Source organism: Alosa sapidissima, chromosome 17, assembly GCF_018492685.1.
Source record: "Alosa sapidissima isolate fAloSap1 chromosome 17, fAloSap1.pri, whole genome shotgun sequence".
Lineage (NCBI taxonomy): Eukaryota > Metazoa > Chordata > Actinopteri > Clupeiformes > Clupeidae > Alosa > Alosa sapidissima.
Window position 1 is genome coordinate 14564986 of NC_055973.1, and position 22192 is coordinate 14587177.

The 22192-nt window shown below is 42.7% G+C and overlaps 1 protein-coding gene and 2 long non-coding RNA genes across 5 annotated transcripts in view; 2 read left to right on the forward strand and 1 right to left on the reverse strand.

The window, feature by feature from the left end:
* Positions 1-21947, forward strand: part of pld1b (phospholipase D1b) — a 37026-nt gene extending 15079 nt beyond the window's left edge. For 2 of the 3 annotated variants that reach the window (XM_042068472.1, XM_042068470.1), the window contains exons 4-27: positions 379-521; positions 826-937; positions 1033-1098; positions 1189-1247; positions 1427-1519; positions 1899-2051; positions 2308-2457; positions 2877-2960; positions 4072-4153; positions 4302-4412; positions 6083-6268; positions 6627-6837; positions 7699-7791; positions 9011-9139; positions 9275-9393; positions 9597-9710; positions 9924-10034; positions 10227-10315; positions 11046-11159; positions 11619-11668; positions 12785-12919; positions 19317-19470; positions 19794-19911; positions 20144-21947. In XM_042068472.1, coding sequence (XP_041924406.1) covers positions 379-521; positions 826-937; positions 1033-1098; positions 1189-1247; positions 1427-1519; positions 1899-2051; positions 2308-2457; positions 2877-2960; positions 4072-4153; positions 4302-4412; positions 6083-6268; positions 6627-6837; positions 7699-7791; positions 9011-9139; positions 9275-9393; positions 9597-9710; positions 9924-10034; positions 10227-10315; positions 11046-11159; positions 11619-11668; positions 12785-12919; positions 19317-19470; positions 19794-19911; positions 20144-20368 — 2901 coding nt within the window. In that variant the 3' untranslated portion in view covers positions 20369-21947. The remainder of the gene's footprint in view (positions 1-378; positions 522-825; positions 938-1032; positions 1099-1188; positions 1248-1426; positions 1520-1898; positions 2052-2307; positions 2458-2876; positions 2961-4071; positions 4154-4301; positions 4413-6082; positions 6269-6626; positions 6838-7698; positions 7792-9010; positions 9140-9274; positions 9394-9596; positions 9711-9923; positions 10035-10226; positions 10316-11045; positions 11160-11618; positions 11669-12784; positions 12920-19316; positions 19471-19793; positions 19912-20143) is intronic. The other variant, XM_042068473.1, reaches the window with a different exon arrangement.
* LOC121688706 lies at positions 11168-15282 on the reverse strand. The gene is made up of 3 exons (XR_006024666.1): positions 15250-15282; positions 13312-13373; positions 11168-11274 (listed from the first exon to the last, which is right to left on the reverse strand). It is a non-coding gene; the product is annotated as an uncharacterized LOC121688706 (long non-coding RNA).
* On the forward strand, positions 12926-13639 carry LOC121688707. The gene is made up of 2 exons (XR_006024667.1): positions 12926-13191; positions 13296-13639. It is a non-coding gene; the product is annotated as an uncharacterized LOC121688707 (long non-coding RNA).
* Positions 21948-22192: the final 245 nt, after the last annotated feature.

Below are 22192 nucleotides of genomic sequence, written 5' to 3' on the forward strand. Positions count from 1 at the left end.
TTTTGTGTTTAACTAGGTGGCGCTATACATGAAATGAGTGGTTATGGAATGGGTTGACATGGCCCTTTGAGATCAACATACAAAAAAAAATGGTCCTCCTAAACCCTACGGTTCTCGAGATATTCACAGAAAACTGTGTCTGCCCTACCCTCCTTTCGGGGGGTCCAGTCCAGCGGGGGGGCTTGTGGGGTTACATGCCCACCAAGTTTAGTGTACCCCGGTCTTACAGTGTCCCGGGAATCCTTGACGGAAATTTGGACATGCGAAAAAAAAAAAAAAATCTGACTAAACCTATATAATAATACTATGAGCTAAAATAGCAGAACTGTGTGTTTATCTCCAGACACAAGTCTCATAATATTCTTATGCCACATTCAGGTGCTCCCTGCTGTTTTTAAAATTGAGATGAAGCATGGGAACTTCACCTGGATTGTGAAGAGGAAGGAGAAACACTTCATGGAGCTTCACCGGGAGCTGCGCACCTACAAGACTTTCCTGAGAATCCCACTGCCCACTCGCAGGTGACCAGATCCTCCATCTGTCACGAATAGTGGAAGGGTGGACTCCACTGTGGCTGTCATTCTATTTTTAGTCTCTATAGTCTTTCCTGTCCTATCTCTTTACTGTAACTTTATCTTTATTCGACTCACTAATAACGGATATCTATTAAACCTGACTAAAGTTGCTGACATCTATTTTCGTTTTTTTGCTGTTTTAGGTCTTCCTTAGTGACAAATATCTTTTACCTCTTGTACTTACATAGTAGTTTTAATTATCTGTTGCATAGTGCATTTAGTGACTTATGTAATTTCCTTCTCTGCTCAGTCACACAGAACGTCGGCAGACTATAAACAGGAACTTGGCACGTCAGATGCCCAGTCTGCCACGAGGGGGTGGGGAGGACCTGGCCAGGGAGGAGCAGGTGTCCAGTAGAAGGGTCAGTCTCTCTCCTGATTGGATTTTGCCCATGTCATTCATCCAGAAAGAGATAGAAAATATAAACGGAGTGATTTTTTTGTTGTCTTCTTTCAGAAACAACTGGAAGATTACTTGAATAAGCTGCTGAAAATGCCAATGTACAGAAGCTACCATGCTACAGTAAGATTTTTGAATGTGTTTTTATAATCAGTTATCAGCGTGTCATCAAGATATATCTTGATCTGTGACTATATTTATTTCACTTTGTAGACAGAGTTCATTGATGTGAGCCAGCTGTCCTTCATTCATGATTTGGGAGCAAAAGGCTTGTAAGAAATCTCTTCATGCATAACTATCAAGTGTATTACAGAATTACTATGTGATTCATTATTTATGTCAACTTTTTGAAGAAATGCATAACCCATAATACAAGTGAAGATTTCTACCCCGTCATTCACAGGGAAATATATTCCACGTGCAGTTGACCTCTGCCATCTTGTTTTCGCAGGGAGGGCTTTGTTTACAAGCGGTCCGGCGGTCACCGGATCCCTGGGCTCAACTGTTGTGGCCACAGTAAAATGTGCTACCGCTGGTCCAAACGGTCAGTACAGCTGTTTTTTTTTCTTTCATCATGAAACAGCCACTTAAAGTCCAGAGCTGTATACTGTATGTCTTTACACTGGTCATGAAAGCGTACCTGCATAGCTAGACGATGTGTCCATTTGGTGGGTTGTGTACATTTTAAACATTTGTGTACAAATGTTTTATCCTCCTTCAGAAATCTTGGGCCTTCTTCCAAGTGATTCTCGCTGTTGGGATAAGCACAATTCTCAGCAGCTGGCCCTTACAGCACAGCTGATTATTATAGTGCTGCTAGCATATGCTGCTAATGCTACATAGCGTGCAGGCAGCTGTTTGTGTGCTGTAGCAGAATGTTTTTCCTCACTTGTGGGCTGATGTTTGGTTGGGCTCTCCTGCAGGTGGCTGGTTGTGAAAGACTCATTTCTGGTGTACATGAAGCCAGACTCAGGGGCCATCTCCTTTGTCATGCTGGTGGACAAAGAGTTCTCGATCAAAATGGACTCCAAAGACACAGAGACTAAGCACGGGGTGCGCATCGACAATCTAAACAGGTCAGTTGCAAGCCATTTTGCATCTTGCTTGTTTGTTCAGATTAGGCAGATGCTTCACTTCCTATCATAGCCTTTAAAGGTGCATTGTAAAGCTTTATGGTCACACCCTTAGTCATGTGTGATCATCGAAACTCAAAGAACAATAGGGCTGCACCTCTGGTGCCCGGGCCCTAATGAGGAATTGTAGTTTGTGTACAGTAGTTTGAACTCCCGAGTGCTCCCTCCTGACCCTCTCTCTGCTGACTGCCCCCTGCAGGACTTTGGTGCTGAAGTGCAACAGCTACCGTCACGCCCGCTGGTGGGGGCAGGCCATCGAGGACTTTGTTCAAAAGTACGGCAGCGCCTTCCTCACCGACCAGCGCTTTGGCTCCTTCGCCCAGGAGCAGGTGGACATCCCATCCAAGTGGTGAGCAACCCCCCCCCCCCCCCCCCCCCCCCCCCCTATCCTCACCTCCAGCTCTCTCCTCTTCTCTCCACCCGCATGCTGCCAGCATAGCGTAGGTGATCAGGGCTGGGCATCAGCAGTGGCCTCGAGTGTCCTGGTCGGCGAGGGCCCTGTTTCGCTGGGGTAACATGAGAGAGAACGCACGGTGGGGGAAAAGTGAAACGCTAGCTTTGATCTTCCGCGTGACCCTGTGGAGGAATGTGATAGTGTCTGCATGAGAGAGTCTGTCTTCGGGCTCTTCACATAGGCTCAGTGGGTCCTGCTGCTGTGCCTTCAAACTGTCCTCTGAGAATGATAGCAAGTCAATGACAGACTCTGTTTCATCATTAAAAACAAAAGCATTGTGGAGGTATCAAATGTTTTTGCTCTGCTTTTTACAGGTATGTCAATGGGAAGACCTACATGGAGGATGTGGCTAATGCACTAGAGGAAGCAAAAGAAGAGATCTTCATCACTGACTGGTGGTTAGTATGCAGAGTAATTCTGTTGCAGAAATGCTATTGTGAAGGAATGTTGGTGTCATGCCAACGGTTTCTCAGCACCGCATCTAACCGTTGCAGTGTGCAACAATTAGAATGCTGAGAGACTCTGCAGACCTTTGAAGACCTTGTGGAATCGATTTGCTTTGTAATTTGACACAAAGTGAAAACCAGCTGGAGCTGAAAAAGGGCACCAGCAATGATTAAAACTCCGAGTTGCACAAACACAGAGAGCAGAGCTTTGTTTCTCCCCGTTATAATGGAAATCAGTAACTGAGTTCGACCTTAGGCAAGCATTCCAATGCGTATACTGTCTATGACCGAGAGTGAGGAAGCAGGAAGAGACTCGTTAAGTAAAGCATGGCAGACCCACAACCCAGGAAGAGAGACACAAAAGAGAGGAAATGATTTGGTTGGCTGGATGTGTTCCATGCTGTCTAGCGTGTGAGAGACAGGGCAGAGAGGGGAGATTCTGTACAGGGCAAAGCAAAATTACAATCAAACTCACAACAAAAAAAGAACCAAATCACACACTTGTTTGTATGTCAGAATGCTCAAAACCTCTTTGTAGTGGTGTAAGTGTTCTGCCTCAGTGCCCTGCACATTATGAAATGACTTAGGTACTCGGAAATGACTGAATAATGACTGGCAATCAGATCAGCTTGCCTATTCTTGTTATTGGCTGTGGCCTATTTTCTGCACCACGTGTGGTTCAGTAATATTATTTAATGCTTGCCAATATCGCCTCAGCAGGCATTAACCATTTGTGTTCTGCCCTAGTCAGATTAAGCAGAATGTTTTCATTAAGGTATAACAGATCGGCATATATGAGGTGTGAATGCACACCCCCACAGACGACTAAAAATCAAACTGTGTGCAGCTATAACACTTACTTGTATGCATACCTTATAGGTGCATGTTAAGTGTATTTGTTTTACTTCACTGCAGTGGGGTTGGTGCACTTTGAGCAGAGCTTACAGTATCACCCAACCCCACCCACAAGCACATGCATACAGTAACAGGAAAGTATAAATTATAAATATTGTTGTGCCGATGAATGAGCAGAATTATTGTTGACACGTGTTTATGCCTTTAGGCTCAGCCCGGAGATCTTCCTGAAAAGGCCTGTCGTCGAGGGCAACTACTGGCGCCTGGACTGCATTTTAAAACGTAGAGCAGTGAGTCAGTCTCTTCTCCTATCTCTCCGCACCATTAAAATGCCACTATTGTCCATTTGTTAGATTTATAGCCCTGATTGTGTGTGTGTGTGTGTGTGTGTGTGTTAACCCCCACTGTAAAATTTATGAATGTCTTATGGTTGTGCAGCAACAAGGCGTGAGGATTTTCGTGATGTTGTACAAAGAGGTGGAGCTGGCCCTGGGCATCAACAGTGAATACAGCAAAAGGACACTTATGCACCTTCACCCAAATGTCAAGGTAGAAGGACAAATTGAAACTTGAGAACTGCATTGTAATGCATGACATGTGGGTTTGGATTGGCAATGTAAACATTTCTGTACTCCGAGGTGTCACATTACAGTTTTGTGTATTTATATTCCTGTTTATGGTATTTGGCAGAGACTTTTGTCCAAAGTGGCTCACAATACATTAAGCATATTAGTAGTAACAACAATATGATATCAACAGTGAAAATAATGAGAGAGAGAGCGCGAGCGAGCGAGCGAGAGAGAGATTTGGCACATTCTTCCCATTTGGTACTGCCTTTCCTCGTCAAACATTCCGCATACCCATCAGCAAGAGCAAACATCAACAACTGGTAGCTGTCTGTCAAACTTCTAGTCAGGGTGTAGCCGCCGAAGGTTGACCCACATGCATCTTCACATGATTATACACAGACAGAAGGGTGTGGAAAAGGGTGTGAGACTGTGACCGAAGGAAAGTAAATGAAGCAGACTGAAATGGAAAAGGGTGATGTGGAAATGGGGACACATGAAGGCATAATTAGGTCAATGGAGACAAAATAGCTCAACAGTTTGTCTACTGCTATCTAATGTGTACATTGAACGTGATTATATCTATCTGTGCATTAATAGACAACCACTGTGACTGTTGTTTTATGTAACGTTGCTGAGGCTGTCTAATGTTTATCTGTCTGTCTCCCTGTCTTAACCTGTACTGTAGCCAGAGGCGGACAGAGTACACAGCTTTATTACTTGAGTAAAAGTACAGATACGCTTTGCTCAATTTTACTCAAGTACAAGTAAAAGTACAACAGTCAGATGCCTACTTAAGTAAAAGTACTGAAGTACTTGTTTTTAAAAGTACTTGAGTATCAAGAGTACAAGAGTACATTTTCGAAATATTGCATTACTACTGCCACATTGCTTACATTTATGTACAGAAACGTCCTACATGGAGGAATGTTAATACCACAAATGTTAATACCTTGGAGAATGTAAAAGGAATTGAAAGTAAAATCAAGTCATTTTCATCTTTTTACCATGTTGCCAGGGATGGGCAGTATTTCTAATACATGTATTTAAAATACGTATTTCAAATACAGAATACTATTTTGTAATTGAAACACTTAAAGTGAAAACTATCATTAACTTGTTCAGAAAGTTGAAATAGTCTGGCGAGGTGGGGCCACAGGTTGGCACATTCGGGATGGACCTGCTGCGTCTTCATCCATTGTTTCGTCCATGGTTTCGTCTCTTATCTAAATCTGACCATGGAGTTGACTTTGGCGGAAAGCTGAAGGTGATTGCTGATAGGCTGTCCCAATCAGTGCCGCCTGCACAATCCAATCACGTTTGAGAGGGAAACAACAAATTCAGGGTTTCTGAGAATTTTCTTTTTTCCTTTTTTTTTTTTAGAAGAAGTAACTGGTACTCACGGTTATGGATAGAAATGTAGTGGAGTAAAGAGTACAATATTTGCCTGTCAATTGTACTTGAGTAAAGTCATAAGTACTCCCCAAAAATGATACTCGAGTAAAGTACAGATCCCTCAAAATTGTACTCAAGTACTATACTCAAGTAAATGTACTCTGTTACTGTCCGGCTCTGACTGTAGCCTACATGGCCCCTGTCAAATAAACTCATAAACCTAAAGCCGAAACTCTGTCGATCTATCTGTGTGTGCAGGTGATGAGGCACCCAGACCACGTGTCCTCCTCTGTCTACCTGTGGGCTCACCACGAGAAGATCATAGTCATTGACCAGTCTGTGGCTTTTGTGGGAGGCATTGACCTGGCATATGGCCGCTGGGATGACTGCGAACATCGCCTGACTGACGTCGGGAGCGTCACCCGAGCTATGCAGAATGCAGAGGTGGCGAGAAGAAACCACACATTCCTTATTTTGTTGCATTCCTTTTTACTGTTTGTCAACTCAACACACTAAAATCTTGTGGTCTGTATAAAAGAGAGAAGCCTCAATTTGTCTTTATAAGAAACACACAGAAACTTAAAGAATGCAGAACATAAAAGTTAAAGTATCAGTGGTTTTTGACGGCCAAAAAAGCTTTATACAGTATATTCCAACCATTTGGCTTCCATTGTAGTGCTGTGACTGCATAAAAGTATAAAAAGTCTCTGTGAACATATGGTATACACACTTTTCTGTGCCATACTACCAGTCATTGTGTCAGTTTTCTTACAGTTATACTGCCCTCTTGTCTGTTTAACAGGCAGAAACTGAGGCGTCTCCCACCATGGCCTCACTAGCAAAATGCCCAGCTACCAGCAACGGTAAGGGAGTCCTGCCGGCTGACTCGCTGGACCAGCCCAAGCTGAAGGGCCAGGGCCGTGGCCACAAGCCCCGCTTCAGCATCCGCCGCCACCTGCACAAGCGCGGCCTGACCCACGCCGACAGCGTCAGCACTATCGACAGCGAGGAGGGTAAGTCCTCCTCACGCACATCCTCTCTCAGACCAACAGACTTGTGTTCTGACTTGTAACGACATCTGTTAACATGTACAGACTCGTGTGAAAGAGGTGGTCAGTTGACTATGGTGTTAAATTGGGCAATATGTAATTTTGTATATTTAATTTTGTATATTTAATGTTTGTATTTTTTATATGTATTGCTGTGCTAATCAAATGCAGTGGATGGGTATAGAGTGGGAGGAAGGGGAGTTGGGCAGTGGTGACTCTGACTGGGAGGGTTAAAGGTGCAACTTTGGACTAACATCTAACTACAGAATGTTCTCACTTGTGCTTTTTATACTGCTTAAGCTATTTGTTAACAGTGTGCCTTTTTTTTTACTAACAACGCTATGCTGAACTAACCAGCTCTGGGGTCAGAATGCTAAACTCGATCTCATAGCCTTTTGTAATACCCATTTGACCCAATGAGATGATGGGTCATTGTTAGTCAGTTGTTCTAGAGAAACGTCCTTAACTGCTGTGACGCATTAGCTCATGATTTGTAATATTGATTGAGGTCTTAACCCCAGAATCCTCCTTAATGTGTTAGCCAAGATGTTAACTCCCTAATAAGGAACTAGTTCCTGTGCTTCCACAAAAGCATTAAATCATAGCGGTCATTAGAAGATAGCGATTGACTCCCTACTACAGACACATCATATCCACCTTTATCTCAGCACAACCTCGTCATAGCTGTTTACTGAAGAACCCCCAAACACAAGACGTTGAGTCAGGAAAGGAAGTCATCAGAAGGAGCCAGCATTATAGTATTTTGTGTAGAGTTCCATGGCTCATAGCTGTGAGGGTATTATAAATGGCTAACCTCTCTCACAGGTTGGTCTAACAGCATATCCAGCGAACACAATTTGATACCAGGTAGATGGATGGAGTTGAAGGTGGCCTCACCTTCTGGTCCATCACTGCCGGGTGAGTGAGGTTCAGGATTGGTTGAAGGGGCTTGAGGGTAGGGCCCTGTGTGAGCCCGGCTTCTGTGCTCCATTAGGTCAAAAACACTTGTGTGTGGTGAACAGGTGTTTCTGCACAAACAAAAGTGTCTTTGAATAATGGTGGTTTTTCTTTGTGTGGCCTGCCTTTGGAGTACCTTTCCTACTCTTTTCTTCTGAATATCAATGAATAGGAGGAGGGGCAGCATCTCACATTGATCCATTGCGGAAACTGTGGCTCTCAGCCTTGCGCTGGTTTAGTTAAGCTGTGTGTGTGTGTATGCACGTGCACAAGTGTGTGTATGTGTGCATCTGCCTATGCTTAAGCTTTACAAAATTCTAATGAAAGGGTTATCTAATTTTTGGCCATTAGTTTGATATGATCATGAAAAAATAATAATTTGCCTTGACAGGAGCACAGCATCAGCTTTGGAGAGAACCACTGTTTTAACACAGTCACAGGGAGGCCTATTTTTGGAGAACCACTCTGTGTGTGTGTGTGTGTGTTTCGTGGCACTCATCCCTTTGACAAATGAAGAGTTTCAACAAGAATAAGACCCTTATTATTACTGTTGTTATTGTCAAAGGCAGCCCTGAAATACTGCACATGCACCCGGTCTCCAGGGATGGTGTACTACAAGCAGCCAGAGTCCTGATGGGAAAACTCTATTGAGTGTAACCGCAACAGGGCACTCTGGCTTCCTGTACTAACCCCTTGCACAGCAGGGCCATTGATGTGGGCACCTTAGCTTTGCATGCTAGAATTCCTATGTCCTGAAAGGATGTGATGGAGACTAGCAGAGATAGGAAACAGGAAACTACCAGAGATATGAAGGCAAAAACGACTAATTGGATCTGTGATTGGGCAAATGGCTTTCTAATTTTAGTCTACAATGGATGTGACTTCATGCTTCATGGCCATTTTGCAAAACTTGTCTCTCAAAAAGACAAAACTCTCCTGAATGTTACTTTTTAAAGTAGTTTCTGGTCTCCCTGTCTCCACCCTCTCAAGGTCAAGGTGACTTAAATGTCTGTTATCCCAGCTCTTCCCAGTGCCACGGAGCTTTTCCCCTGAAAGCTGCTCGTAATCTTGTTTTGATTAGGGCATTTCTGGCCCTGCCAGTTGGGCTGCTTGGTGGAGTCTGCCTCCATTGTTCAGGTCATAAGTATGTGCTGTTTGCTTTGTGTCTCATTTTCCGTAGGGGCAGAGTCTGCCCAGAACATGCAGGCTGATGTTGTGGGGCTCCTTGGTAATACCCGCTTCTGGCATGGAAAGGACTACTGCAACTTTGTCCACAAGGACTGGATCCAGCTCGAGAAGCCATTTGATGGTGAGCCGCTTTCAATTCTAATCATCTAAAGTGGTTTACTACAGTTTCTTTGTCAAAACCAATCAGTGGATAGAACACATGAAAGAAGTAAGTCCTTTTCTGGAAATACAATGTAATCATTTTCGCCTTGCACAGACTTCATTGACAGGCATACAACTCCCAGAATGCCTTGGCATGACATTGCCTCAGTGGTCCATGGGAGGGCAGCCAGAGACGTCGCCAGACACTTCATCCAGCGCTGGAACTTCACCAAGGTGAGGCACACTGTGGAAGAAATAGATTTCCACTGCATATTTCTGTAACTAGACCCTGCAACAACTCTGTTCTCTAGCTTATAAATAGATATTGCTTCGATAGTCGAGTTGTATTTCATGGCACAGTTACAGCGTTGGTCTTTAAAAGGAGGGTATCATTTTTAAAGTTGTTTGGCAACAGTCTGTCTGTATTTTTCCTCCAGCTTATGAAGCCTAAGTACAGGTCTCTGTCTTACCCATACCTGCTACCCAAGTCTCACACCACTGCCAATGAGATCAGATACCAGGTTCCCAACTGCACCAAGACAAAAGTACAGGTAAGGGAGTCCTGTAATTCACATTGAGTCACATTGAGTCCTGCATACGTTGTCACTTAACATATAAGTACTGTCAGTCAGACTGTCTGTGCCACTTTACAGACAGGCAATGTGAAGCTGGGTCGGAGTTGAAGGAGGCACCCCCTCAATGTTTTTGTTGACTCTAATGCTACCAGTCCAAACTCTTAAATCCTTTAAACTGTCTTGTCTCAGGTTCTGCGATCGGCATGTGATTGGTCTGTTGGTATTAAGTACCACGAGGAGTCCATCCACAATGCCTACGTCCATGTGATCCAGAATAGCCAACACTATGTCTACATAGAGGTACCCACTATACTTATCATAAAACACCAGATCAGAATCTCTCGATGTTCACTTCCCCCTGTGGTTTCTGCACAATAACTTGGAAGTGGTGCTTTCCTTTTCTACCAAGAGGCAAGCAGAACATGAAAGTAGTGTCTACACTGGGTACGACAAACATCCTTAACATCCTTACTTTGTTTTGTTGGCTTCCAGAATCAGTTCTTTATAAGCTGTGCAGACAACAAGCATGTGTACAACAAGATCGGAGATGCTATTGCTGAGAGAATCATCAAAGCTTACAAGTGAGTCCCTTTCTTCATGATGTCCATATACCTTATTACATGCCTTACTTTAATAGGCCCCTGGTGTGCTGCCACCATACTGTGGACACAGAAGGAAAATAACATGGTTATCAGTACCATAAATCTGCACTGTAATTGGCACTGGCAGGCTTTAATAAAAGTCAGGAACCCTTCATTGGGGCATGCTAAGTATAATGCCACTTGCCAATTCAATAGACAACCTATATTTGTGCTGTTTCTAAGCATTTGCTTCAAAACAGCGTACCCCCACCCAACACACACACACACACACACACACATATACATACACACACACACACACTATGCTGCACATGCTGACTGCTTAACCACCACCATATGTGGACTGGCTCCAGATGGCATGGGCTGTTTTCTTTAGAATTCCTTGCTTTTTAAGGTTGATGTTTTTTATGTAATTTTTTGCAAGAGTGAAAATAATATGCTGTGTGTAATAAAAACACTGAGCTGTTTTGATATCCCCATTTGTGTCCCTCCTGATGTTTTTCTTTCTCATTCTTATCTGCTTCTTGATTGCTCTCTCTCTAACATGACCATTCTCCTTCTCTGTTATTTCATTTCTCTCTCTCTCTCTCGCACGCACACACACACTCACTCACACACACTCACTCACATGCACTCACTCACTCTCTCTCACACACACACACACACTCACACACTCTCTCTCTCTATCTCCCTATCTCCCTATCTCCAGGGAGAACAAGAAGTACCGTGTCTACGTTGTCACCCCTCTTCTGCCTGGGTTTGAGGGGGACATCAACACCGGTGGTGGCAGTGCTATCCAGGCCGTCATGCACTTCAACTACAGGTGAGCTGGCCAGTCGGCACCTTTGTTGCAGAAGACTGATGGATTGTACTATGAGACACTTCCCCGTCAGAGATGAATCATTTCAAGCCAAACCCCTTCAGGAAGCTTCAAGCCACTGAAACAGAGGAAATTTCATTAGGGAGGCGAGATAAAGAGATATTAGATAGGGAGATAGAAACGACAATCATCCCAAAATAGGCAGGGTTTTTAAGGTCAGTTTGCTGACTGTGTTCCCATGGTTTGGTGTTGCCTTTGTCTTCAGGCATTTCAGGTCTATATTCATTTTTACATTGTTTCTCGTGTGTGTGTGTGCATGTATGTGTTTCACAGTAAATATAATATGACTATTAGGACTATTACTACTTCTCAATTTTGAAGTAGAAGGAAAGTTTCAGTCCTCAGTTGTTACTGATGTTCTTGGTTCTCTGTTTCAGTCGTGTTGTTGGTTCTCTCTTTCAGAACTATGAATCGAGGGGACTGCTCCATCATCTCGCAGCTGCGGAGAGATAGTAAGTAAAAGCCACAAGTGTTTTGGCCAAACCCATCGTTAGTTTGAGTCGTTTTTGTTGATCTGTACGCTCAGAAAACTCCCTGTGCGTATTTGTGGTTCCTGTGGCTCGCCCTCAAGCAAGGTCTCCAAGTCCACCCTGATCTAAGACCAGCTGTGCTAAGTTAATGGCATGAGGGATTCGACCTCACCTCAAGTCAACACAGCAGGGCCTCTGATTTGAGTTTCAGGCCTGTGCCCACGTCATTATTGTGTGCACAGGAGGAGCAGTGAAACAGGAAGTGCTGGTTTGGCAACCTTTTACCACCACCCGTAAAACCAGCATGGCTTACCCCTGACTCAGTGTACAAATCATGCAAAATAACAATTGGAGTTTGTTACACAGGCAACTGCTAAAGGCAACATGTAAGTACATGCGTAGCCGGCTTTATACCCACGCTTTTATTCAAAATCCGACAGTTGTTCAAGCCCCCCCCACCCCCCCACACACAAACAAACACACACACACTTGTGGATTGGAATGGTGCTAAGTCATGCTGCCGAGGGGCCTGAGATGGGCTCTTGAGAACCTGAGGCAGTGCTTGAGTGTGAATTATCCAGCAGCCCGGCGGTGTTGCCTTGCAGAGTGGCCGGGTCTGCCGCAAAGCAGACCACACTCGGCTTATTGGCTGGATACAGTGACCTTCGCATGCATCCTCTTGCGCTTGTCCACCTGAACAGCTCACCGATTCATTACATTTGAAGAGCAAATACAAGGACCGTATACAGTATAGACCCTTTCAACAATAAAAACAAAAACAATGCTTGAACGTTCTATTTGGGCCCCAATCTACTTCCTCTGCATTAAGATAACATATGGAATGTTCAAAAGGAAGCCTTGTGGGGCCAACTATGATGCTGATAATGGAAAGGGTCCATACGAATATGTAAACTCAATACTCCTAGGAAGGCTCAAGTTTGTTTGTTAGCACGTGAGAATGGCTGCTGGTTTCTATGGCTGTAAAAACAAGGGTGTTTGTGGTTGCTATTGGCTCTTGATTCTGTTGGTGGGTTTAAACTGAAAACAGTTTTTTTCCTGTCTCTTTCTGTCTATTGCTTTTTCTCTTGCTCTCTTCAGTGGGGGACCAGTGGATGAATTACATCTCGTTTGGTGGACTGCGGACGCATGCTGAACTAGAAGGCAAACTGGTGACTGAGCTCATCTACGTCCACAGCAAAATGCTGATCGCTGATGATAACACGGTCATCATTGGTGAGCCATTACAGAAGTGCTTAGTCATTCTGCATAATACACAGGCTTTAGTTTCAGTAACATTTTTACATGCATATTCCAGATCTCACCCTACTTTTACTTACCATTCAGTGGTTTAGCTGGCAAACTACAGATTTCAGTAAACTACAGATTTAAATCAATGTAACCTGGGCTTGCACCTTAACCCTTTAGATAGATCTCTTTTTAGTGTGGCACATCACCATAGTAACAGACTGCCCACCTAGCCTGATCCAGGGCCAGTTATGTTCAGGGTAAATCAGCATTAAACATGACTCACTGAAAACCTTTTTAGAGGAAGAATATGACTCAGAACATGTTGCCCCTAATTGAAGGGTATTTTGTGTGTCTTTTGTAGGCAGGCCTATACTCACCCTCTCTGTGTGTGATAAACAAACTTCTCTTTTTCTTCGGTATTAGTAACTAGTATTCTGCTCTGTTCAACACAAATGGAATTAAATTGAATTTAGCATAATATAATACTGCAGGCTCATTATCCAGTCATTACATCCTGTGCTGTTGAGACTGTTATAAGCACCAGCACTCGTGACTAATTCCCTGACTGATCCTGTTTTTGTGAAGAGAAAACTTGAACTTGACCTATGGTTGGACACACCTGACACAATAAATGTCCTGGAGGAGATGAAGGGCTGATGAAGGGCTAGTGCCCGCAATAAGCGTCGCAATAAATTGGTTAATTGAGCTGGTGTAGTGGACTTTTTTTCATTCTTCCTGGAGGAGATCTCACAAAGCAGGGTTACAGAACTTACCATAAAAGGAGTGATACACTTTTAAATATTCCCAAATATACTTATGTAATGTCTGCAAGCTCTTTGATTGAAAACGATATATTGGCGAAACGATATCTTTTACTACTGATGTTCAAATAATAATAACAAATAACAGCGAAGCGGCGGTCATATAGGTTTAGTCAGATTTTTTTTCTTTTTCGCATGTCCAAATTTCCGTCAAGGATTCCCGGGACACTGAAAGACCGGGGTAGACGAAACTTGGTGGGCATGTAACCCCATATGGATAGCATGGAACCATCGTTTTTCGTTTTGATCTGTAGCCCCCCCCCCCCGCTGGACTGCACCCCCCGAAAGGAGGGTAGGGCAGACACAGTTTTCTGTGAATATCTTGAGAACCGTAGGGCCTAGGATGACCAATTTTTTCTGTATGTTTGCCTCCAGGGGTCATGTTAACCCATTCCATGTGCACACATGTGCATAAACAGATACACACGCACACACATACATTCACAGTAATCACAGTAGTCCTGTTAGAGGGGGGTCGGTGATTTCTCCCCCAGGAGATTTTGAAATTCTGGCTGCTTAAACATACCATTTTAATGCAGTTTGGGAGGGACAGAAATACCTTAACAGAGCAGCAACCATCCTCTATCTGAGGACTAAGCTAAAGTATCTATTTTGTAAGTTAATGTAAAACACATAGGTTGGTGAAAGAACTGTAAGCTCAAATTCAGCTCATTAAAGCATGTTTAGACACACACATTTACACTTAGGCCTACTACACATGATTTTAAAAACAGTATCATTGCAGTTGTTATGATTTGATTGATATGTGACCTAAGAACAATCTTACATTAAAAAAGTTGCTGAGGTCTGACTTTGTGGTGCTCAGAAAATAAATTATTTTAATCTTAATTTATGTGATGAAGGACTTTTGAAAGAAGTTTGACAGGTTTCAGTGCTGAGTAAGGTTAACCCTAAATATTTGAATATTTTACTAGTAGGCCTAATATATTTTTCATGACCATTATGGTAAGCAATAGGCTACCTCATTGGTAAGTTGCTATCTGCAAATCATGAGCAAGTGATAATAACCTAAGTTATGAGCACGAGAGAGACTATTATACTTTCTTGCCCTCTACATCACGGTCATAGCGATCCTATATAAAGCAACTTTAAGCCTCCTTTTGAACGGGTAGGCCATCCCTTTTCATTACATGGATTAGCAGCCAGATACGTGAAGAGAACAAGTGGAGGAACATCCAACATTTGGTAGGCCTAATGGTATTAGGTTGGATTTTGTAGTCACTGCAAATCTAACACCCTCGTTTATGAAACTGGAAACAATTGAACCAGGAGACTTTGCCAAATATTTGTAATATTTGTAAGAGTAGCCTAGGCTACGTTATACTGACACCATGTAGGCTAACGTTAACGTAATGCTCTGAATTCGCGGCCAACATCAAATCCATAGTTCTAACTATTTGATCATCAAGGCAAAATTTCCTGGTCAACTACAAATAATTCCACTACTTTTTATTGCTTAGCTAGACTACTTACCACTTCAACACCATTGACTGTATCTGTTTAAACTGTAACTGTAACAGTTCAACTGTTCAAACTGTAGCCTAAAGTTAACTGTAACAGTTCAACAACACAAGCAAAACATTGCGAGCTCAATGCACGTGTGAGTTGTTACGGGAACATACACAGACACCAATTTTAGGAAAAGGGCTGTTGACTGGTCATCTAGTATATGGAGCATAATAGGAACAAAGTTATGATCCGAAAAATCCGAGGGGGCACGTGCCCCCTTAACTTCAATGGGCATTATCCCTTACGTAGTGTCTCAAATATCATAAGATCCTACTGTAATTCAATGCATTGCATTTATTTTTTTCTCTAAAATCAAGACCCGCTTTTACAAAATAAATTATTATTATTATTATTATTATTAGTAGTAGTAGTAGTATTTTAAATTGCTCGGTCTCAGGAGGCTGTGGCCATCTCCTTTTTGTGGCCATTACAGACAGGGATGGGAAAAGTCCACTTTGAAAAACCCACTATCCCTAGTCACATCGACATATCTTACTTAAAAGTCAACAAGAAACATTTTTTTCGTGTTGCTTGACTCCTTCAAACTTCACTGAGGTTAAACATGAAACTCCATTTTCATTTAAAACTCTGCTTTCCCGGCTATAGGTCGTACAATTAATGGATTCAGTCAGGCATGTCAGGCATGGGCGTAGATTTAGGGTGGGACGCTAAGGACTAGTCCTAATCAAAATTTTAAGATGACAAAATTGTCCCCACCAATATTTTAGCGAACTTATTTGTAGGCCTACTATACTGCTGATCATTCCGACAGCCAGCACGACAATACAAGAAACGTCAGGGTTATCTGACACGCAGGGTACACGCATGGAGAATGCCAATGCACAGGCTACTTTGCAGTGGCAGTCAAGCGAGCAGGTGTGTCAACGACAACGGTAAGTTACCATGGCTGTCTGCCAATACATACCCCATAAAAGGCCAAATTAAAACATTTTGATATTGAATTTGACTGACAGAGCTTTCAATTCGGCAGCCGTGGCCTAGGCTACTGGTTAGCGCTTCGGACTTGTAACCGGAGGGTTGCCGATTCGAACCCCGACCCCTCATTGCTACCCAAGCGCTGCTGTTGTTGCAGGTAGCTCACTGCGCCGGGATTAGTGTGTGCTTCACCTCACTGTGTGCTGAGTGTTTCACTAATTCACGGATTGGGATAAATGCAGAGATTAAAATATACTTATACTTACAATTAACCACATTATAATCAATAGGCCAAAATCATAATTGTGTATCTGTGCCGAATTTCGTAATTCAAGTCCAGTGTAGAACTGAATAAGAAAATCATAAGGCTGTATATCTTGAACTTCCAGTATGTGAGAAACTTGACTTGCCTTAATATCTCCAACCTCAAGTATGCAGATAATAAGGAAATATAATTGTTATTTAATTAAACAAGGTGAACTTCTCCCCACTGTGCAATGCAGAAAAGGATGCTACAAGGAAGGGAATTCAAACACACTCAACACCTTACCATCTATTGATGTCATTGTGGTTCATTGAGATATCTGACATTTTTTCTGTTAATTGGCTTGGATACAAAAGGACACAGTGCTTCAGGGCAGCCGTGGCCTACTGGTTAGCGCTTCGGACTTGTGACCGGAGTGTTGCCGGTTCAAACCCCGATCAGTAGGCACGGCTGAAGTGCCCTTGAGCAAGGCACCTAACCCCTCACTGCTCCCTGAGCGCCGCTGTTGTTGCAGGCAGCTTACTGCGCCGTGATTAGTGGGTACCTTGTAACAAACGCTCTCTAATGCTTTCGAAAGCGAGGGCTACAATACGCATCAAAAGGTGCGGGGCGACTATTCCATTACACTTGCTGGCAATCAAAGTAGTGGACATGCGTTAAATAACCAAAAAATACAAACATGGATCGTCCTAGCAATAACCCCAGGACGTTTTACCAAACACGGTTGAATAACACAAGGACACAAACGTTAAACCTCCCTGCTTTATAGAATTATTGTACCGGCGGGAATCTACAGTAAGCCCGCTCCATTCATTCACTCATAAACAAAACAAAGTGCGCGCATCGCGCCAGCAACCCCAAAATACCCACAAAACTATTTGTCAAGTATATTGTTCAATAGGTCAAGACCGTGGAATAACTAAATGTCCGAGAAAACAAAACAATGTCCTTTTACGAAGTGGCAGCCTCTCCGCGAACGCAAAAAAAAATAAATAAGGAAGGACACGGCGGTCCGGTTTTAAAAACCCCGCGTCTCACCAGCCTGTCCTTGTTGGCAAACGTCCGTCCAGATGAGTAATCCCCATATAGAAAAAAAGGCAAAGCATCCAACAATGTCCTTTAGAACAAAAAAGGGTAATCCGAGACCGTGCGACGATACTCCACACTCACGTAGTCCAACATGTCAAACACATAGGCCTGTTCGCGCTGCCCCTACCTAACGTGATAGCAGAACATAAGAAAACTTTGACCCTGTCCCACGAACGCCTCCCATTGATTGACAGGCCAATTGATGGGAGTTCCTCATTATCAGAGTGAAAATCAGTCCTATACCCGTGTGTTTACTTCATTTCTGGTAGCCTATCTAATGTTCATGATTCACATAATTACTATTATACCAGCAGTAACATTCAAAATCATATGAGTACATGCTCAAAATAAAACACATCATTTTAATGGGTGACCATTACAACCTCACTGTGTGTTCACTGTGTGCTGAGTGTGTTTCACTAATTCACAGATTGGGATAAATGCAGAGACCAAATTTCCCTCACGGGATCAAAAGAGTATTTATACTTATACTTATACTTCAGACCAGAGCTGATGCTTAAGCAAAGGCTGTCACTGAAAAGCTGTGAATGTCGTTGAACACAGCTGTTCTCACATTAGCTGATTGCGATAAACATTAACCATTGTTGCCTAATTACCAATTATTCATCAAGTAGTAACTTTTTTTTAGTGTTTTTCACATAGTATTTTTAAAATACAAAAATACACACCAAAAAAGTATTTTGATACAAAATACAGAGCCATTTCCTTCAACCCAATAAAATAAAAATTACAAAATACTATTTTGTATTTGAAATACATATTACATGTTTCAGAAATCTTGACATGTCTATGTTTTGGGTTGCAATATACAGGTAGTGGGCTCTCTGTTAATTTTAATGAGTAAGCCTAAGCCTAAAGTTACAGCATTTCTATCACAATTGACCAGACTTTGACCTTTGGTCTGCTTTTAACAAAATTCTGGCTATGATTGTTCCTTGTATTACATCATGAGCCATCACTGTGCCTATTGCATTCTACTGTTGTTAGCCTTAAGCCTAGCTCAGTCATTATGTTATACCACATCACCCTCCATTAGAAGTGCAATGAGCTGCATTGAGCATAATAAACTGCATTTAGAATTCCAAATTCATATTTCTAGATATTTTGGTGAAAGTAACTCAAAAGTAATACAATAGTAGTGTAATGCCTTACAATTCAGATACATATTATAATGTAACAAATTATTTTGAAATGACAGTAATGAGTAATACATAATACGATTTTGAAGTAACTTGCCCAACACTGATGACAAGCATCACTTTCTATGTGTGTGTGTGTGTGTGTGTGTGTGGAGGGTCAATCAAATTCTATGATTGCCACTGATCTGAATGATCTCACAAATCACAAAAACCAAATCAAGTTTTAAAAAAATCGCAAAAGTATCGAAATTGAGATTCTTCACTTAGTATTGGTATTGAAACACTAATGTTGGTATTGTGACAACAGGAGTTGGGGATGTGTCCCCACCAAAGCTGAGACCAAACCTACGCCCTTGATGTCAGGTCTGCAATGGGACATAGAATTGGAGTTCAAATTTGAGGTGTACGACTCAACGGCTCTACTTAAAATAACCCTGTGGCGCCCTCTGCTGTTCTGCTGAAAATATTGCAACTGCCATACAGGCAGCCTTCACCCTGGACAGTGACTCCAAAGAGCTGTGACCGCTTGTTTTGCAAGGTTTAAGTGTGTTTGAGTTTTTCCTGTGTCCCTGTCTCTCCAGGCTCGGCCAACATCAACGACCGTAGTATGCTGGGGAAGAGGGACAGTGAGGTGGCAGTCATCTACCAGGACACAGAGACAGTGACGTCAGTGATGGATGGAGAGGAGTACCAGGCCGGACCATTCGGGCTGCGCCTCAGAAAGGAGTGCTTCAGGTGCCTTAACTATGGGGGGAAGAGATGGAACTGTTGATAAAGGATAGCACTCAGTTATTTTTTTTAATTGCCCCACGGATGTTTCGGGCAAGGCGCCCCTTCTTAAGCATGATTATGGCGATGAGAGGGAGAATTGGAACTTTAAATATTTACACATACACAAAACTATGCACTGCACCACAAACATACTTCCACTTGCACACACAACCTAAAGAAACATGATGACACATTGTGTCATAGATACAGTAGATATATCTCTAATGTATGCACACACTGCCTTTATTATCTCAACACAGTGAATATTTCTCTGCTCTTCTCTGTAGCATGATCCTAGGGGCCAATACAGACAGCAGTATCGATGTGTCTGACCCAATCAGTGACACCTTCTACAAGGAAGTGTGGATGACCACAGCAGCAATCAATGCCACCATCTACCAAAGGGCAAGTGCATGCCTCCATCATTAATCAGCAGAAAAAGCTTATTATTTTAGATAATATTGTTTTGTTTTGTATCTTTTGTAATTGTAAGGTGAGCAACTAGCATTAGCAATTAGCAATCTAACAAAGATTATTCAGACGTTGTATATTTTAATTTGAAAATCTTTGTAATGCTGATCAGAAGAGTTATTTTTTCATCATTGTCTAATGTCTCCTCCTCTTCCTCCCCCTACAGGTGTTCCGCAGCCTCCCGTCCAGTGACGTGCGCAGCATCACTGAGCTGGAGGGCTACCTGGCAAAGCCTGGCCTGGACAAGGAGGATCCTGCGCGGGCCCAGGAGGAGCTCAAGAAGATCCGTGGCTTCCTCGTCCAGTTCCCTCTTCAGTTCCTTAGCGAGCAGAACCTGCTGCCGCCCATCGGTTCCAAGGAGGCCATGGTGCCCATGGAGGTCTGGACTTGAGCCGGCACACCAGTGAGCGCCGCCACCGCAGCCGGACCGTGGATCGCATGGGGAGGGGACTCGTAGAGGGGTGGAGAATCTCGTCGTCATCATCATGTAATGACTTCTTGCCATCCAGTCAGAAATGTCATTTTGAAGATTGAATGCCTCGAGTCAGGGCCACCAGCAATGCCGTCCTGCCATCCTACACAGATGAAGGAGCTACTGCCTGGATACGACCTCAGTCAGAAGACTAAAGGGAATGAGCCACCACTCTTCCCAAGTAACGGTTAACCTAATGCATGACTCTTATTCTATCTGTCTTTCCTCAATGTCTATGTCAATCTCTCCTATTACCGGTACCTTTATAGTTTTTTTTTTACATTTGTAATTAACATATTACAGTTGAACACTATGCAATTACAGTGATGTTACACTGCAGTCTACATTGTTTTCACACAGTGCATTTTAAGAGAGGGAGGCTATTGACTGAGAGGAGGGGGTTTCAACCCTGTGGGAGTTTCAGATGTCTTCAAAGACATAATGATTCAGTACTGATATACTAGACGATAACACAGAAGCATTACCAAGAATGCCTTGTAAGCGTTTTGTTAATGTGTATGATTAGAAAGCAAGAGGTGCAATAACACAAGTGCCAATTATTAGGACCCTAACTTATGCAGTATATTTTCTTTAACATTCCTAAATTTCATTAGTTTCTTGTTTTTATGTATCTGCCTTTAAACCTTTTTTAACATGAACATTCTACTACATATTTTGTCTGTAGTTCTGACCCTAATACTGTGATCTTACTGAAATGTATTCCATTTGCCTGTACTTGACCATTATAAAGCCATGATAAGGATGCCATGATAAGGATGCTTTTGGTGAAAACAGTCATTTGAAAAAAGAAAGAAAACACTTTGTAGGAGTGCCTTCAGAAAAGGGCGCTTTTGCCATTCATTTTTTTGGAAATGTGGCATGCCGTCTTTGGTGAATCAGTATGGTATGGTGTCGAAAATTGTTCATTTGCCAATTTTGTCTACTTGTGGAAAAGTCGATGGATAGGTGTCTACTGTCTGTGCATGAATTCTCTTGGCTCACTGGCTGATGTGATCGCTGGCTGTAAGTAGGCCCTGGATAACAGCATGGCATTCAGCTGTTACTTCCTATTTTCATGCAGTTTAACGCAAGTCATTAATTCTTAATTACTTGTCATAAATAATGTGATGTGCTTCGGTCCAGTGCATGCATCACAAAGAAAAAAATAATACTTTCCATCACAAAGTTGTGAAGCTATCTCTGGGGATCTTAAATTAAAGTCTTGTCTTAAAGTCTGACTGGCTAAATAAGTTAAGTATATCTATAGCTGTTTGGGGACCATAACACTCTTTTTCTAACTGTGTCTTGTCTTTCTCTTGACGATATCTGTCTCTTCCTTTGTAAGGTATTACTTTCACATGTATTGCCTTATGTTGTTTTTGCACAGAATGTCAAATGTGTTGTAAAACCCAATGAAGATCTTCCTTGATGATATGCATCATCTGTGTGCATTGATGTACAGGTTATGCAAATAATTAAATGCATATGATTTCCATACCATCAGACTCCTGTATATGAATTTTCTTTTCTTTAGATTCAGCTGTAACTTGCTGAATCTACTTCTGTGATGTCAGAAGTCATCTATCTCGAATCTGTGTGAGTGTGTAAGTTTGAGTCACTGGCTCCAGTGGCTACCTCTGCACCTCTGTGTGCAAGTCATGACCTCAGTATGACATACTGCAGCCCCCTGAATCAGACACTGCACATGCAGTGAATCTCTTGTGTCGTGTGTGTCTCAAGCAT